Genomic DNA, 20,091 nt, shown 5'->3' with positions numbered 1-20,091 from the left:
GCTGTGAAGAGGACTGAGACTCTATGGGGGGAGGTGGGGCGCTCTTACCACTACACATTTTCATCACTCCTTTTGCACCACCTAGTGCATCAGTGCCTACATTTCATACAGGCTTACTGTAATACTCTTGATATTTAATTTAAATACTTTTAAAATCAGATACTTGTGTACTTTCACTTAAAGCTGGGGTGGAGGATTTGGGGAGAAAATGGCAGTTGGGATAGAGATTCCAATTCAAATACCTCAATCGCTCCACTTGTTCTCTTTGGTCCCTCCCCTATGGTCCCTCCCTGACACACTCCACACCAAAGTGAATGGACAATCCCAACAGCCAATGAGAACAGAGAATCGGAGCCTCGCTCTGATTGGTCAAAGTGTACAGCTCATGTTAACTTTGACCAATCAGAAATCATATACCCCAGCTTTAAGTGGTTTTATGATACGGTATAGGCAACTTGTAACTTAGTCATTTTTCGTAAAGAATCTCTACTCTTACTCAAGTTGCTCTTTGCACCTCTGCACACCGTCTATTTCCCTCTTCTAATAACATGTATTTACATTTTTTTCTTTAACTGCATGTACCTTCGACTTCCTGATATGTTTTGCTTTGTTCCTCATACGTCATGTCAATGTTGCTTTAAGAAAAGGGGAGGGAGGGAGGAGACGGGCTCTGAAATTTTACTTTCAATTTTATTTTATTTTATTTTTTTGAACCAACATTTCATTATTCAAATGTATTCTCAGCTCATCATAAAGGGGGAAATGTTCAAGAAAATTTGATTAACTCTGGACTTTTCCTAAATGATACAGTCTGAGGAAGGATCCCTGTTCTTAACTGACAAACCAAACATCTCTGATTACTTGCAAACATGACTTTCACATAAAATTCACTATCATTATCCTTGTTTTGAATACATGTCCGTAATTTCCGTAAGAGGTGTCATTTTATTTCAAATTGTTGTTCATCTTCTGTGGTTTTAACTTTTTCCTTCAAAATCAGCAGGTCTTACACAAACAATATAAAATGTTACATATCTATCTCACACTATTAAACAATAAAACAGTATTTACTATTAACTTTTAATTGGATTACGTTTACATTTTTTCAACCATACACTTGTTTACTCATTTTATTTTTGCCTTTTAATCTGCTGCACTGTCGCTTTTAACGTAGCCTACATTTCCCCGCTGTGGGACGAATAAAGAAATATATCTAATCTTATTGACTGTGAGTTTTCTTCTCCATGACTACACACCTCCTTATCTCTGCATTTAATTGAGATGTCATGCTTCCAGGGGACAGTTTTAATTATCTGCTCGATCAATAATTAAAACTGATTTGAAAAAAAGATTAAAAATAATAATAGTTCTAGTGTATGAGTTAAAACTTTATTTTCAGCTTGTCCACAGCTTGAATTATTGATATGCAGTTTACGTCTCACTATATGTGGACATAGCTGGTTTTTCATTATTCGTTGTATATTATATATTCGTTGTAGAAATAAGCAAAACCAACACATAGGCTACAGTCACATACAATTCTCATACACCTGAGAATATAGCATCCAACTAAAATACCCAACGAATATCAAAAAGTAAATCCAAAGTCTATAACAAACAGCATTTGACTAAATGTACTTGATTACATTAATTCAACGTGCAACATAAACATGGGAAATATTCGGAAAGAATATATATAAAGATGTAATTTAATTTAATTATTCCCATTGACTCAAACTGTCCACTTAAAAGCAGCGACGTAAAAAGTGCTATTACAAAATAGGGAATACTGTTGCCATTGTGAATACTTTTTTTTAAAATTTAACAGCAGATTTCTTCGTTTTTATGACACCAAACATATCATTTATAATGTAATTCTACCTTTTATGTCTAAATAAAACCTACTTTTATCTCTATTATTTCAATTAAACTAAATATCGACAGTGCGCCACCCCTGCGGACTGAGTTGGTTTCGCCCGGGTCTCCCCTTCGCATCAGACACACGTGTTGGGTGTGTGTATGTGTTGAGGCTGTTCGCGGTGATATTACAGCAGTTTACCCGGCCGTCACGCTGCTGCTAAGCTCAAATACAATGTGGCTAATGAGAAATACTGTTAAAAAAGCGGAGCTATTGTAAAAGAAAACTATACAATAACACATTTGAGGAGGCTGTCACAAGCTCTGCTGTTTCTCCCCCAAGACTGAAAGGTATGGAACGCTGACATATTACCCTCTCTGAACGTGTGTGTGTGTGTGTTTAACTATTTGAGAGGCGGTTGCGTTTATTTAACACTAATTTCATCATGTACATGTGTGTTGAAAGTGTGTGTGTGTGTGTCTCTCTCTGTGTGTGTCTCTCTATCTGTGTGTGTCTGTTTGTGTGTGAAGCCGGCTAGCAACGTTAGCTCCTCAGCTGTCAACATGTGACACTCGCCACACTACAGCTGCAATGAAACACGTTATGAAAAAACCACTTCAGAGAATAAGTTGTGAGATAGTTAATGGTTGTAAATGTGTGAATTTTGAGCTAGAAAATGACTCAGTAATTTGGCTGGAAGAGGAGAAAACACTGAGCCATGCCTTGCCACGTAGCTGCTGCCGGGGAAGCAGCACCTCAGCAGGGCCAGAGTGAACTCGTTTAGGGGCATGGGGCAAAACAAAGGCATGGGGACCCTCCATCCACCTCCACAAGCCCTTTCTAGCCATATTCATCTTAGAAATATGTCAAATAAAGCTTTAATAATGATTTTTTTTCTCAATCAGAAGAAATGGATGTATGCATGTTATTAAGTTTGGAATGAATTGGTGTTTTAGGCTACAGAACATACTGGTAGAAATGGTCAGGCATATTGCTAGCTACGGGGGCTATTTGTTTACATATAGTTTACAGAGCCTAGGCTGTGTATTAATAGATATTCAGGCAACAACATACAGTACAGACAGGTAGCGGATCTTGAGGAGATATTCTCAGATATTGACGAAAAAGTGATTTTTGACAACAAGTGTTCTCTAGAATAGCTCACTCCACCTTTTAAGAAATACAAGTTAAAAATAAGCTGCACACATATTAATAATAATATCCACTTACTCGCTTCAATTGCTTTTTTTTAAAAGGTGCTACGAGCAACTTTTAAATATTTCTGAAACAGTCTCATTTTTCCTCTGATGATCATAAATTACATGTAACAGCAAACGAGACCATCAGTGCAGAGAATGCTTTTTTTATATAGTTTTTCTTAATGCCTTTGTCATGGGTATACAGCTCCCGTAGTAAAAACACTTCCGCTTTTGTCCAAAGGGTCCACTAGAATGAACACATACTGAAAGTTCCTCGTAGCACTTTTTTTTTTTTTTTTTCACTTTTTTTATTGTATCGTTTTAAAGGTGAAGTAAGCAGTTTATTTATATTAATATAAGTGTTAAATCGTTCTCTATTCATACAGTAATCACTTACACGATGTGCGCGTTTCATAAAGCCAATCTCTTAGTCAGCTGCTCTGCATGTAATCAGCAATTAAACTTTAAGTAGTATCCCGAAATGTTATCCAATCACAAGAGAGAACGCTACAAACCCACACCCGTCCGCACCCGTCTCACTCATGGTCTCACTGCCGGTGCACGCCAGAGCGACACATGGGTAAATGTTTATGCGCCTACAATGGCGGAGCAGGTAAAAATCCTTCCCAATGTCTGTTTTGATGGTTTTTATCATGTTTTATCACACTTATGGATCTGAGATGATGCTAGATAACTTGCTGCTCGAAGACCGCAGTGCATTAATGTGGTGACGTAGGGACGAGCGAGGGGACCGCTAACTGCAGTAACTGACAGGAAGTTAGCTAAACTGACCATTCCGCTTACAGCTCCTTTAAGCAATGAGTTAAAATATATATATTTTTTTCCCATCAGGCTTAGCGGCGCGACCATGAGTTCCAAGGTGTGTAAGAACTGTGGGGGCTCAGATATCGATGTGGACACTGCGCGGGGCGATGCGGTGTGTATGGGCTGCGGCTCCGTGCTGGAAGACAACATCATCGTGTCCGAGGTTCAGTTCATGGAGTCGGGCGGCGGAGGCTCGTCTGCTGTCGGGCAGTTTGTCTCCTCTGACGGTAAGACACCACACAATGATTAAAGCTGGGCTGGAGGATTTGGGGAGAAAATAGCAGTTGGGATAGAGATTTGAATCCAAATACCTCAACCGCTCCACTTGTTCTCTTTGGTCCCTCCCCTATGGTCCCTCCCCGACACGCTCTACACCAACAACATCGTGCCAAAGTGAATGGACAGTCCCAACAGCCAATAAGAACAGAGAATCGGATTTTTTTTTTTTTTTTTAGAATCGGAGTGTACCGCTCATGTTAATTTTGACCAATCAGAAATCACATACCCCAGCTTTAAAGGGAAAGGTGTTGGGGGCATTTTTAAAGCTCCCATATTATACACTTTTCGGTACTATTATACACCATATCATATGGTCTTAGTGGTCCCTAATACGTTTTTCTTTAATTGTTTGCTGAAAAAAACTTTCAGATAATTTATTGTACTATGCTGATGTTCAGCTAATCTCACAATGGCCTATTTTTTAAAAAGAGCTGCAGCTCCCCTCGTAAATATACAATCTTTGAGCTGCCCCCGCCCCCTGCCCGGAAGCGAAGCCAGATACGCCTCGCCCTCTGTCTGTCAGGGCCGTGGACCAATAAGAAATAGGGGTGTGGGCTGCACAGTGGAAGCTTCTGGCTTTCCAGTTTGTGAGGTCAGAAACTGGGAGAATTCTGACTGGAGTATATTGAGGTGGAGGGGTGGGGGTTTCAGAAAAGGGGAGAGTGAGAAAAGGAGAGATTGTTATTTTTTTTGATATTTTGGCAGTCTCTAGGCACACCGTGGACCCATAGATATGTTGGAACACATTTAAAAAGTGCATTTAGCATAATATGGGACCTTTAAGCTTTTATTAGACAGTTTGGAGGGACAGAGGTGGAATGGGGTAGAGAGGGGAACGACATGCAGACAACAACTTGTCTTCTGCTGTCAGGACAGTTTGTCTCCTCTGCTCTGACGGTAAGAAACCGACAGAATGATTAATGTGTAGGGTTATAAAGGCTTAAGCAACACAGCAATTATTCAAACCCATTCATTTGAACTACTGTGAGAAATGATTAAGTGGGGTCTTAAGAGCTTTAAAAAAAGCATTGAATTTAATACCCTCAAAATAAGACCTTAAAAATATTGAACTTCCTTTACAAAGATCTTAAAGGTGGGGTCAAAGATTCTGGAGAAAGATTGTTGTCAACATTTTTTTTGGTGATCATGATCTGCTACCTGCCTGTACTGTGTTTCAGCTGAAAATAAAATCCAGCGTTGATACACAACCTAGGCTCTGTGAACAGGCATGTTGCGAGCTACGGTGGCCCCCTTTGTTTACATACCGGATTACAGAGACTTGGCTGTGTATTAACACTGGATTTTCTTTCAGCACACACACAGTACAGACGGGTAGGGATCGTGAGGAGATATTCACTGATTTTGACACAAATTCATTTTGACAACAAGCGTTCTCCAGAATCCCTAACTCCAGCTTTTGAGGACGAAACATTTGCTAGTGGCAATTTCTCTCATGTAAAGCTCAGCTGCTTTTTTATTTTTTAAATGACGTGTAGAAATTGAATGTGTTTGTATTAAAGCTGGGGTATATGATTTCTGATTGGTCAAAGTTAACATGAGCTGTACACTTTGACCAATCAGAGTGAGGCTCCGATTCTCTGTTCTTATTGGCTGTTGGGACTGTCCGTTCACTTTGGCACGACTTTGTTGGTGTAGAGCGTGTCAGGGAGGGACCATAGGGGAGGGACCAAAGAGAACAAGTGGAGCGGTTGAGGTATTTGGATTTGAATCTCTATCCCAACTGCCATTTTCTCCCCAAATCCTCCACCCCAGATTTAATGTTACGCTGGACACACACACACCAAGCTTTGTGAAGGCGACACTTTGGACTCAAAGCAAAACGATCAATCGATTTGATGGAGAAAATAATCATTAGTTTCAGTCTGAGACCAAATAGTTCAAAATGAGCCTCAACCTCAACCAACTGCCACTGTAAAATCCTGCTTATACTTTAAAGCTATGCTGCGTAACTTTTCCATATAAATTATTTACGATTACATTCAAACCATCGCAAAACGAGTTGACACTAAGTTGATTAAGCCTATCAGCTCCGCAACATTTTCTCTGTAGTCCTTTGACAGCCATTAACGGATGAAGACCATGGGATTTGATTAAAAGGTTATGATGGAGCTAGTAAGGGGATGTTGAGTTTAGATTGTTATAAGATAAAAGTAAAACAATGTGTGCTATGTATTCAGCTGTATAACTTGCTTCTAGCTTTACTTGAATACAGGCGTTATTTTACTTGGGTCCTTATATTTTAGTTTAAGTAGCATAACATCTTAGTGGATGATTTTGAAAGATGAATCGTGCTTCTTGTCTGGTTTGGTGTTTGACATCAGACATTTCAGTTTAATTTTAAGATTTTCTTTTTTACTTTCTCAAAGTTAGAAATCTAGTCTCAAGGAAATGAAAGCAAGTCTAGGTGACATAGGTTAACGTGTGTGTGTGTGTGTGTGTGTGTGTGTGTGTGTGTGTGTGTGTGTGTGTGTGTGTGTGTGTGTGTGTGTGTGTGTGTGTGTGTGTGTGTGTGTGTGTGTGTGTGTGTGTGTGTGTGTGTGTGTGTGTGTGTGTGTGTGTGTGTGTGTGTGTGTGTGTTTCGTCAGCTGCTTATCTGGGTGTAACATTTACTTCGAGATTGTCTGTGACCTTCAGACTCAAAGACTGTTCACTCCTGCACAGTCTGCATAACATTATATTGATGGTGTAGTTCTATTGTCTGTCCACTAGAGCGCGCTGTCGGTTTACACAACAACACTTCTGTTCTACAATCCACCTGTTCAGGGACACACTGGTCTATTGCAGGGTCGATTCAAAATAAGAAGGCTAGGTTTTTTCTTAGCAGTAGAATCAACAACTGAAACATTTTTTGGGATTTTTCTTGAGCCCCTGTGCCTGTAACGGGGGGGGGGGGGACCAGTTTGTAAACGCTGCCATACTGAGAAATGCAGAGAGACAGAGAGAGTTTTGTTGAGCGTAATCAACTTTATGTCAACCCATTTGGCGATGGCTTGAATGTAACCAACGTGTGTGTGTGTGTGTGTGTGTGTGTGTGTGTGTGTGTGTGTGTGTGTCGGCAGGTAGAGCGATGTAGTGTTAACCTGAAGATTCAAATCACCCAATTGGAGCGTAGAGTAATAATGAATGCATGCCTGATTGATGAGCTCAGTAGCTAACAGCTGATTCTTAGACTCAAGGTATAGTGAAAGCTGTCCATACGTTCTCCCCTGTTAAGTTGAGACTTTATATAACAAAACCTTTGTTTTCTATCATTCTGATTTGGGGCGACTGTGGCTCAGGTGGTAGAGCGGGTCGGCCGATGATCAAAGGGTTGGAGGTTCGATCCCCGCCCTGCCACTTGTGTCATAGTTGTTGTGTCCTTGGGCAAGACACTTCACCCACCTTGCCTCGTGTGAATGTCGATAGTTAGCCTGCTGCTATCGGTGTATGAATGTGTGTGTGAATGATAACGTGGGAAAGGAAAACAGGTCTCCCTTGAAAAAGAGTCTTCAGTCTCAATAGGATTTACCTGTAGAAATAAAGGTTAAAAAAAAAATAAAAATAAAATTATAAGATACTGTTGTTGTTCTTCTTATAACCGTCCTTAATCCAGTGTGTTGTGTTGTTGTCGTCAGTTGGAGGCGTGAACCCGCAGTTTGGAGACGGACACTTCACCGGCGTGGGGAGGGAGTCCAGAGCTCAGACACTGCAGAGAGGTGAGTGGACAGGAGGGGGCGCCACACACAAGCACTCGCACTCGCATGCGCACACACACACACACACACACACACACACACACACACAAACTTACACGACACACACGACACACACGCACTAACACGACACACACAAACTTACACGACACACACACGCACACACACACAAACTTACACGACACACACACACGCACGCACACACACGCACGCACTCACTCACTCACCTAACACGCACTCACGCACACACTCATATCCATTAATTACATTTTCAGGGGATTTCTCTAAGAAATTTCTGTCTGTGTGAGCTGATAACATTTGGTCCTGTTAAAATAAAATCTGTTGCTCTAAATGTGCCTCTCCCTCATTCTTGTGGGGAGCCACGTAGGGCTGGGCGATATGGAAAAAAATAGTATCACGATAATTTTTTCCCGTATTGATTGATATTAATCGCGATATACTATTTGATACTGCTGCTGAAGCCTGAAGAAACCAGAGTGTTCATTAGTTGAACTATACAATGTTGTTTATAAGCACATATGTGAAAAGAAAACATTGAATGACATTTTAAATATAAACATTTAACTTCACAAACATTTTTTAATTTCACCTAACAATAAAAGATAGCTTGCCTTAGTAACCTATAGAAAATAATGTAAAATAAAATGGCTGACATGAGTTTTGTCTCATCAACTCTAGTAAATAAACAGTCAACAGCTTGTATTACAGGAAGAGAAAACTAGAAAAAAAACTGAAAAAAAAACTGAAAACCCTTCTCAGCTGAGTGTTTAGTCTGGTTACCTCGGAGACTACAGTCTGCAGAGTCACAGAGCTGTCACACTGCAGCAGACACTGAGTAATCCCTGTGTGTGTGTGTGTGTGTGTGTGTGTGTGTGTGTGTGAGAGCATGTGTGTGTGTCTGAGAGATAACAGGGCTATGTCACTAGCTGGGTTTCTTTCTCCCTGCTTTTTATGCGTATTTTGAAGTATCACAGTGAAAAAGATTTGAATGGGCAAAAAGAAGCTGGAAACATGTCTGTCTGAATACGCTCTGATGTAGAGGGAGCATTGACAACACTTGACTGATCAGCTGTTTGGATATTGCACTACCTTGGATCCTAAGGTGTGTGTGTGTGTGTGTGTGTGTGTGTGTGTGTGTGTGTGTGTGTGTGTGTGTGTGTGTGTAGATTTATGGCCGTCTGTGAGTCTGCAGGCGTCTCTGACAAAAGAACAGCTTCTTCTTCTCCAATGCGCGCACACACACACACATACACACACACACACACACACACACACACAGACAGAAATATACACAAACCCACAGCTTCGCCCTGTGTATTTGTTTTGGGCAATAATGCATCACCAGTCCTCTGTGTATCGGTCCACAGTGTAGGCGTGAAGGCTGGAATTTCAATGTATGTAAGAGAAACAAACTTTGTCTGTACATTGTGACTCACAAACTGGGCCTACACACACACACACACACACACACACACACACACACACACACACACACACACACACACACACACACACACACACACTGGCTGTCTGGCTATGGAACTAGAAGGTGTATATGATGCGATATGAGGCAAGATCTCATCTGTTATTCCAGTAACTTTAATATTTTTTATTAACGATAACTCAAAAGACAACGGAGAACCTTTGAGTATTAAACAGCTGCTGTGGTGAAATGATTCTCCACGCCTCTAAACAAATCGTTTTCCTATGAGTCAGTGCAGTAGCTGTGTGGATTCAGGACAGACAGCCAAGACCCAGGTGTGTGTGTGATGAGCTCAGAGCCTTCTCACATTCCTAGACTCACACTTTTTTTGTTGTGCTCATCGGAGGTCATGAACTTGACACACACACACACACACACACACACACACACACACTCACACTCACACTCACACTCACACTCACACTCACACTCACACTCACACTCACACTCACACACTCTCACACTCACACTCACACTCTCTCACACACACACTCACACTCACTCTCTCTAATATCAAAATCTATTGTCTTGACTACACCTGAACGTGTGTGTGTGAAGACTTCTGTTTCGCGTGTGATCACATAGTTACTCAGTGTTGTGCCTGCTCTTATATATTTGCACACGTGTGTATAATTGCGCCCTGGTGCTTGTCTGCAGGCTTGCGTGTCCGGACGTGTTTTTAACTGTATTGTTGACATGTCATGTAATGGTGCGTGTGGTAAACAGCGTCATGTGTAGGTCGGCATCCTGTTTAAACCACAGTAATGTTTATCATCAAGGCTTTTACGTCAGATTAAAGGTGAAGTAAGCGATTTATTTATGTTAATATTTAAGTTAAATCGCTCTTTATTCGTACAGTGATCGGTTACATAATGTGCGCGTTTCATAAAGCCGATCTCTCAGTCACTCTCTCTGTATGTAATCGGCAAATAAACTTTTCGGGGATCCCTAAACTGATATCCAATCACAAGATAGAACGCTACAAACCGGCACCCGTCTCACTGCCGGTGCACGCGCAGAGCGACAGATGGGTGAATGTTTACGCGCCTACAATGGCGGAGCAGGTAAAAATCCTTCCCAATGTTTGTTTTGATGGTTTTTATCATGTTTTATCACACTTACTTATCTGAGATGATGCTAGTGTATGTGTGTGTGTCTGTGTGTGTGTGTGTGTGTGTTAATAGGGCCATATCACTAGCTCATATAAAAACCAACTAACTAGTCACTATCAACTAACTATCTTGTCTCTTCTCTGTGTCTTTGTAGCGAGACTGAGCATCAACACACTCGGCCACCAGCTGCAGTTGAACAAACACTGTCTGGACACGGCGCTAAACTTCTACAAGATGGCGCTCGCCAAACACCTGACCAGCGGCCGCAAATCCTCTCACGTCGTGGCCGCATGTCTCTACATGGTCTGCAGAACCGAGGGCACGCCACGTATCCTTTCTACTCACTCATTCTCTTTGTTCTCTTAAAGCTACAGTGCGTGATATAGGAGTATTTCAGTAGCCACGTATCCTTTCATTTTTTTTTTATTTTTATTTTTTTCAAGATATTTTTTTATTTTCTTATTGATAGTGTAGAGACAGAGTTGAAAAGGGGCAGAGAGGGGAGTGACATGCAGAGAACGACCGCAGGCTGGAATCGAACCGGGTCCGCTGCTGGCCGAGGCCCATGGGGGGGGGGACGCCCTACCAACTGAGCCAAGGGCGACCCCATTTCTTAATTTTTTTGTTAATACTTTATTTATGGATTTTTTTCTTCCTTTTACAACATAAACAAACAACTTGAAAAGCAAACACACAAACAAAAGACAAAACAAAATAAACAACCAACATGGCGTACTCTACTCTACAGGTTTTCAAGACATTGTTTAAATCAAAGGTAAATAAAAGACTAAAAGACAATAAAGGGGGGGAGGATAGTCTTTGGGCAGGGTCGGTAAGGCCACGTATCCTTTCTACTCACTCATTCTCTTTGTTCTCTTAAGGCGCACTCAAACTAGTGCCGTTTGCCTGTTCCGTGCTCAGCACGATTCAGCACGATTCCCCCCCCTCCCCACTCCCCCCGCAGGCCCGTGCTCACACTGCTCGTGGCCTGGGCACACTTGCACCTTGCCTACGTCACCGTGCACGTTTAGGATTTGGAGCTTAGTCTACTTGTAGGCTATACGACTGTTTGTGAATATTTTCATCCGGCCAAATTTGCATCAAATATTCCACTTCCACATTAGAGCAACGAGAATCCTTAAGCTATTGTTTTTTTTTAAATGTAGTCTTGACGTAATAGGTCGCGGTGAACAGTCTCATATTTGTGCAGCACGCTGTTTATTATTAATATAACGGCCCGTCATCAGACCATATGTATCCGGATGGTTTTGTACACATCGATCGCTCCATCAAATCCAAGTCAGAACTTTTTGTATGGGCAGAGATCGTTTTTTTAAGTGTCTTTATAAAGTTTCTTGTTAAACCTTAGTGTAGGCTACTGTTTCCTTATCACCGGGCTGCGGTGTGTTGTTTTGGGTGCGTCTCCACCGCCATGCGTAAATGCAGTTATGACAGCTGACGGGAGGAAAAAGAAAAAAAATCATCTGACGAACGTGAGTAAACACGAAAACCTTTTTGCTGTGCTTTCTGAGCCGACCTAATTAGCTCTCTCCCTCTTTTATTAGCCCACACCTAGGCTTACACACACGTTAATTCTCACACATTATAGCTACAAGTCCAAGTGGTGGGCAATTCTGGTGCCGACTAGTAAGGCAGCGGACGTTAACGGACAATGCATCCTTAATAAATTCACGTCAGGAACGCCGCTTGTGCGCGTGTCATCTCATTAGCATCTGTACTTTGGCCACGGCACACCTCTCCCAGGTGTGCCGTGGCCAAGGGGCTGTTCCGTGCTGGAATACGGATGGCGTGGTCACACTAGCCAAACGTTCTAGACTTTAGTATGCTAATGAGCTTTGGCACGGGGCCGCGGCCCTAGTGTGAGTAGCCCCTTAAAGCTACAGTGCGTAATATCAGAGTATTTTAGTGGTGAGATTCTAGACTGCAACGCTCCCTTCTTGGTAAATCATTCATTTGGGAGAATTTACAGAAGGACAAGAAGCTAGTTACTAAAGATGGCATCATCCACCACTGCCTCAAGTCTTTCCACAATATCAAGTGATGAGGTGAAGATGTATTTAGTTATTTATTCTATAGTACTTCTTCTTCTTGGTCTTCCAACAGGTGCATTTCCCCAGGACGCCCACTATATATAAAAACGTGTAAGGCCGTTAAGTTTGTCCGCTCTGTGCTACTGTAGAAACATGGCGGTGCAACATGGCGGCCTCAGCGCCCCGCTCCTATAGGTCCGATCTGATACCTTTTTAAATGTGTGTGTGCGCTGAAAAAAAGTGTGTAAATAGTATACGCAGCCTAGGCTCTGTAAAAGGGGCCCACTATAGAACAACATGCCTGTTTCCAGAGGCTAGGCTGCATTTTCACACCAGATATATTTTCAGCGCCCACACAATTCAGACAGGTAGCAGATCGTGAGGAGATATTCACTGAATTTGACAAGAAGTGATTTTGACAACAAGCGTTCTCCAGAATCACTGACTCTACCTTTTTTTAAATGCATAGAAAAAAAGAAACACTATCTCTGCATAGCGAAGAAAAACCTCCAATCTTAGCTAAGAATAAAACATACCTGGGTCTTAAAACTGACGCAGGTTGACACATCAAAGTCTGTTGTTACGTTTGATGTGTGTTCAGTTGAGGCCACGCCGCGCGTCACTGTCTCATAGTCTGCCAACAGCGACGTATTGAAGTGGAGAGTGTTGTGTCATCATGGTGATAATAGGACTTTCTTCTTCACGGCTTTTTCATAAGCAGCAGCGGCAGCGGCGGCGGCGGCTCTGTTTGTTCTTGTTCAGTTGTCGGTTTATTCCTGACTCATCTCACCTCTGAGGAAGATTATATTATATAACGTCAGTCAGTGAAAGGAGGGTGTAATGCCATCCTGATGTATTGTTATCAAGGCGTGTGTGTGTGTGTGTGTGTGAGAGAAAGTGTGTGTGTGTGTTTGTGTGTGAGAGAAAGTGTGTAAGAAAGTGTGTGTGTGTGTGTCCAACTATTTTTGTGAGAACCAGTTTGAGTTTTAGACCTTAGCAGTGAGGACATTTTGTCCGGTTGTCACTTTGGGACAGGCCTTTAAAGGGCTGTTTGAGGGTTAACACTAGGTTTTAAGGTGCAGGTATGAATTAGGTTTATGTTAGGGTTAGTGTAAGGGTTGGGGGTTAGGCATTCAGTTTTGAGGGTAAGGGGCTAGGGAATGTATTAGATCAAAAGTGTCCTCACAAGTATAGCCGTACAAACGTGTGTGTGTGTGTGTGTGTGTGTGTGTGTGTGTGTGTGTGTGTGTGTGTGTGTGTGTGTGTGTGTGTGTGTGTGTGTGTGTGTGTGTGTGTGTGTGTGTGTGTGTGTGTGTGTGTGTGTGTGTGTGTGTGTGTGTGTGTGTGTGTGTGTGTGTGTGTGTGTGTGTGTAGGCCTGTCTGTTTGGAGGAGTGAGGCCGGGGTATAAATATCTCAGCTCTCTTCCCTCTCCACAGCTGGGTGAGTGTCTAACATTTTTCACCGGGAAAATCAGGACAAAGACCAAAGAGACACATCCGTCTAATCTGGGCTTTAGTTTAACAAACCGGAATTTCCGTGTCTTAACTTTAGACTTTCTCACCACCTTTGTGTTTACATTCACCCCATCCTCAATTCTTGAGAGGAAAAATCTCCCCAAAACTGCTGCAAAACAAATTGGAATACATTTTAATTTTTAATAATTTATAGTCCGTTTTATGTTTTGCCTTTGTGAACCCGAACCAAACCATCTGAAAAATGAAATTGAATACAACTCTCATCTTGTGCTCAGCAAGGAAGCCGACTGTTACTGTAGGTGTGAGTACCACCTCAGTTTGTGCCATGAAAAGCGTTAATATGTTAAAGTACCAAACACTGTAGCTCTACTTCACCTGCGTTAGTCAAACATTTACACATTTGTCAAAGGGGCACTGTGTAACATTTTAAGTAATGTATTAGCTAAAATCAATATCCTCATTCATAAATATGTCCTCATTGGTGTAAAATCACCTCTGCCAATAATCTGAATTATCCTCCTGAGCGGAGAATTGCAAATATTAATACTACATTTTGTACATTGAGCAGGCAGGTCTTATGGAGGCATCCATGTTGGTTGGAATGTCATCAGGCGCATTGTTCAGAATTTAGAATTGTTCTTGTCCTTGAAGGCCTCTGTAGCTTCTGTTATTATCCTAAAGGGGTGGGGTTACCCAGGGAGCGTTGCATTCTAGAACTTTCTAGAACTTTCTTGGTGATGTCATATTACACACTGCACCTTTAGTTGATTAGGTTTGATTTTGGGGTAAAATGACAAAGATTGATGCAGTGACTTGTTCCCTCCGAATGTCCTCGTCTCCTCCTCTGCATCAGTTTAAATATCCATTAGAATAAGTGTGTCATCGGGAGCCTCGCAATAGTCCTTCCTGTTGTACCAAATAAGGTTTATTCTGTACACACACACACACACACACACGCACACGCACACCACACACCACACACCACACACACACACACCACGCACATAGGCACACACACACACACACACGCCCACCCAGATGTGTTGGGGGGACCTGCTGTCGTTGTCTCTAATCTGCAGACGGCGCGAGCTGGATTATCTTTTCATCTGCTGCTGATTCCATTGTGAAGCTAATCCCACAGACAGGTGCAACCCCGTCACCACGGAGACACTGTCGCTACGGAGACCAACGTGACTAAGCAGAGGGGACAGTGGGAGGGGATGGGATGTCCAGAGGCTGATGGGGTGTGTGTGTGTGTGTGTGTGTGTGTGTGTGAGACCAGTTTCAGTTTTCCTCACCTTAAGAGTGAGGACATTGTGTCCGGTTCTCACTTTGGGACAGGCCTTTAAAGGGCTGTTTGAGGGTTAACACTAGGTTTTAAGGTTCAGGTATGAATAAGGTTTATGTTAGGGTTAGGGTTAGGGATTTAGTTTTGATGGTCAGGGTTAGGGTAAGGGGCTAGGGAATGCATTATGTCAATGAGTGTCCTCACAAATATAGCCGTACAAACGTGTGTGTGTGTGTGAGTATATTAAGAGTTGTCTGGTCAGAGGTGACGTTCAGGGTCATTAGATTAACTGCCACAGCTGCCTGACTCGGACATGTTTTCATTATTTTATAAGTAGCATTGGGCAGTATCCAGTTTTTCATATCGTTCAACTCTCCCCAAAATGACCCTCTGATCAAACCTATTTCTACTCTTAACTGTAGCCTATCTGTTAGTGTCTGCCTGGCCTAACACTACATTCCACAAGATTACATTGAACTAATCGCTGTGAATTTACCGTTGCAAAATACTCATTTTTACTTACTCAATGTTTCTGCCCTCTGTATTCTCTGCATTCCAACTTGTATATCTTATGGGCTGGTTTCGCAGACATGGATTAAGCCTAGTCCTGGACTAAATTGTACCTTCAATGGACACTCTCCATCCAAAATTCCATTTAGTCCTGGATTTAGGCTTAATCCATGTCTGTGACACTGGCCCATATATCTTATAAGACATCTTATATTGTGATTTGGTTTTGTCAAAATATATACAACATAATGTTTTTTAAAGATATTTTTTTTGGCATTTTTATGCTTTATTGACAGTGCAGAGAGACAGAGGTGAAATGGGGCAGAGAGGGGAGTGACATGCAGAGAACGACCGCGGGTAGGAATCGAACCCGGGTCTGCTGCTGGGCCCGGCCCGGGAGGGGGACGCCCTACCAACTGAGCTAAAGGCGCCCCCCAACATAATGTTTTTAAAAGTGATTCCTTTCCTTTAGTTGAACCTTAACCTGTTTCTGTCAGACATGCTGCTGGATCTCAGTGATCTGCTCCAGGTAAGATTCAAGACTGAAGTCTAACGAACAATTTATACATTATAATTGAATAATTGGAATGTTGTGCAGTGTGTGTGTGATTTCCTTTTTGCCAAAGTTATGTCTTCAAATGTCTATTTTGTTTTTAATGTGTGTCCGTACAACACCTTTTAAAATAATCTATGTATGATGTCAGACATGGGGAAGCCGTATACACACTCAAACTTTGGAAGCTTAAAGCAGAAAATGTTTGACTTCATGTTGAACAATTATTCTGTGATCAAAATCATTGCAAATTTAAATTATTGTACCACTCTTATTAAACACCTTTATCCCAATATTTATCCATAAAAGCGAAATGCTCCGAAAATCACTACATATATAAAAAGAATTACAAACTGTGATGTCATCTTTCACCTATGTAATTAAACCCCAGTGTGTGTGTGTGTGTGTGTGTGTGTGTGTGTGTGTGAATTTAGAGCCCCTTCCATTTGTCTGCATAGTTAATAGCAGCCGAGTCACTGTGAGTCAGGGGTGCGGTGGTTTGGTATACGGACATTTCTCAGAGTCACAGCTGGTCGCGGGCTTTTATTTTTATGCGCCCAGCTGTCCTAGAGAGAGCCGTCCGCCCCATACCCTCCACACACACACACACACACACACACCCCTACACACACACACACACACCCCTACACACAGACAGAGACACTCACACACACACACACACACACACACACACACACTCACACACCCCCATAGTCCACACTTGTTTTAATAAATCCGGCAAGAGAATGAAGCAACCAGGCCTGTAAAAACAAGCCCAAAGAAATAAGGAAGTTTACAGGTGCATATACAAACATGTTTTAGAATACCAGGGAAAAGTCCATTCAAAAAGTGAAAAGCTCAAAATCTTCTAGATTCATGACACAAAGTGAAGTATGTCAGTACTTTCTTTTGTTTTTATTTTGATGATTACAGCTTGGAATACAAAATCCAGTATCTCAAAATAATATAATGTTTTAGAAACCAATCATAGAAAAGGGTTTGTAATACCGACATGTTGACCTTTTTGAAAAGTTTGTTTATTCTAGATTTCCAAAAATAATCTTTTAATTGATTTCCAATTTTTTGAGACGCACCCTATAGACACGTCAAAAAAACACAATACGAACACAACAAATTTAAAAAAGTGCATTCACGGTACATTCACTAGTTTAAAAACATTTAAAAATAGATAAAAATCACGGTGGAAGTGATGCCTGGAATGCTTATAAATAGCTGACATGGCAACCTTGGTCCACACCCTTTGCATTCGTAGACTATTGGAAGTGGGATTTGGAGTGGATTTTTCGGGGGTGGTAATTAATGTCAGTATGTGGGGCGGAGATATAACACCAATCACTTTTTTTTTTTGTTTTATGGATCCACACCCCGGCCACATGGTCCGCGCTGCATTGTTTGAATGAGTGGGGGTCTTTTGTCCCGTCTGTGCCACAAAGTTACTCATGTAGAAGGAAGCATATTGCGCTCAGAGTTGGATCAATACCAGCCTGTTTAAATCAGCTGTTTCTAATGTTTCACACACACACACACACACACACACACACACACACACACACACACACACACACACACACACACACACACACACACACACACACACACACACACACACACACACAATCTGGCCTTCCAGATTGCACCCATTTCAATCTCATGCCTAGAGTGTTTTCACATCGGATGCATAGCTATCCACAAGTTTTGAACAGCAGGTTTTCAGGGAGCGAGGGTCCGTTCAAATTGTTCACAAATCCATCTCATAGACTCTGTTTCAATCAGTCAGTCTCGCCGTCTCGGTTTAATATTGTTAGGTTCCAAGTATAGCACATATTTTGACCAAATTTCATGGGAATCTTCCAAAAAAAAAAACTCTACCTTGGATAAAATGACAAATAATAGACACCTCGCTAAAACTGCAGAAAAATCACATAATTGAAAAAACGACATTTGCTTACAATGGATAACATAAGCATTATAAACGTACACAAATTATTGAATAAAACATGATCCTTCATTCTGTGAACTTTTAAATGCAAAATAACAACTCCAAAACATACTGTATGTAAGTACAAGCCAAAATCAACACATTTTTACTTTCTTACCACTATATAAAAACTTAAAACAGCTTTTGTGATTGCAACTAGTAGTAAAGATGTTTACCTTCTTCAGTGTAGTATAATCTCGTCCTATTGTCTAATACACATTCATATCAGAGTCATATGTTTGTCCATGTTTTGAACAACAGATGCTTTAGGGAGAGAGGATCTTGCTCACTGTCCACAAAACCACAAAACCAGATACTGTTTCAGACTGTTAGGGGCGTCCTCAGGTCATTAAGAAGCCAAGAAAAAAAAAAGAAAAAAAATTGTGACTCAAATATTTTTTGGAAATCTGCAGGCATTGAACAGACTCCACTTCTCCTGGCTAGAATAACCACTTTGTTCGTTAAACTTCAATCTCCCGTCTCTCTTTTGAACCGCTTAATGCACAGCAGTTTATTCATTGGACGTCTTAGCCGTTAGTTTTTTCATATTCATTGCTCATCGTCTGTAGCCCCAACACATTTAATAATTGTTTTTGTTTTAGGATAGCAAATTCAGAATTGAATCCTTTAACACGTAGGTACGACTTGGATAACATTTCAAGATATGTGTTCTCAGCATTCGATTTGCCAGGCCATGTCTGTGAATACAAATGTCCTCTTAATGACCTGTCTGGTTAAATAAAGGTAAAAAAAAATAATAATACTAATTCAGAAAAATCTTAGAAGTATGTGAAAAATACAGAGGTCGTTGTGTGCCCATTTAGACCTTTATTTCTGGAACAAATGAGTATCCATCCACCCATGAGATACCAGCTCCCAAATTTAATTTACCAACACAACCTTCCCTATCCTGCTAACCCATTGTGTGCAGCCAGTGAAGCTAGAGACGTGTAAACTGGTCCACAGCAGCTGCTCAGTCAAACCAACTAAACACCGCCAGGAATTCATTTTAATTGAAACTTTTTCCCTGTCGCTGCCGTCCACCTGTCGCGACCGGCCCACGACGTATCCACTTACCACAAAGTGTTTTTGATCACAAAAGCGTTTTGCCTTTTTTTTAAGTTGACCCTTTGACCCCAGAGAGAGAGAGAGAGAGAGAGAGAGAGAGAGAGAGAGAGAGAGAGAGAGAGAGAGAGAGAGAGAGAGAGAGAGAGAGAGAGAGAGAGAGAGAGAGAGAGAGAGAGAGAGAGAGAGAGAGAGAGAGAGAGAGAGAGAGAGAGAGAGAGAGAGAGAGAGAGAGAGAGAGAGAGAGAGAGAGAGAGAGAGAGAGAGAGAGAGAGAGAGAGAGAGAGAGAGAGAGAGAGAGAGAGAGAGAGAGAGAGAGAGAGAGAGAGAGAGAGAGAGAGAGAGAGAGAGAGAGAGAGAGAGAGAGAGAGAGAGAGAGAGAGAGAGAATTAAAATCTTCTCAGGTTCTTCCATTTCAAACAAACAAGCTTACAAGCAAACATCGCTACTTCAAAGGGACGATCATATTTATTTGAAAGAGCTCGATGTTCAGACCAAAGTAGAATATTTTTTTTAAAGACTGTGTCAAATTCTGCTATTTGTGTGTATTATAACTAAAGTTTGACGTGCTGCAGAAATACATACAGATATCAGACAGATACTCAAGTGAATTTGATCCAGACAATATGTAAAGTTTTATATTTTAGTAATAGCTACAT

General features: G+C 41.5%; 1 protein-coding gene across 1 annotated transcript in view; it reads left to right on the top strand.

The window, feature by feature from the left end:
- The first annotated feature begins 2,107 nt into the window (after positions 1-2,107).
- brf1a (BRF1 general transcription factor IIIB subunit a) overlaps positions 2,108-20,091 on the top strand; it is a 125,831-nt gene continuing 107,847 nt past the window's right edge. The window contains exons 1-5 of the mRNA XM_080041833.1: positions 2,108-2,208; positions 3,910-4,109; positions 7,797-7,877; positions 10,645-10,818; positions 16,313-16,344. Coding sequence (XP_079897959.1) covers positions 3,926-4,109; positions 7,797-7,877; positions 10,645-10,818; positions 16,313-16,344 — 471 coding nt within the window. The 5' untranslated portion in view covers positions 2,108-2,208; positions 3,910-3,925. The remainder of the gene's footprint in view (positions 2,209-3,909; positions 4,110-7,796; positions 7,878-10,644; positions 10,819-16,312; positions 16,345-20,091) is intronic.

This window comes from Ammodytes marinus (genome assembly GCF_949987685.1).
Source record: "Ammodytes marinus genome assembly, chromosome: 15".
Taxonomy (NCBI): Eukaryota; Metazoa; Chordata; class Actinopteri; order Uranoscopiformes; family Ammodytidae; genus Ammodytes; species Ammodytes marinus.
This window is presented reverse-complemented; position numbering and strand designations above follow the sequence as displayed.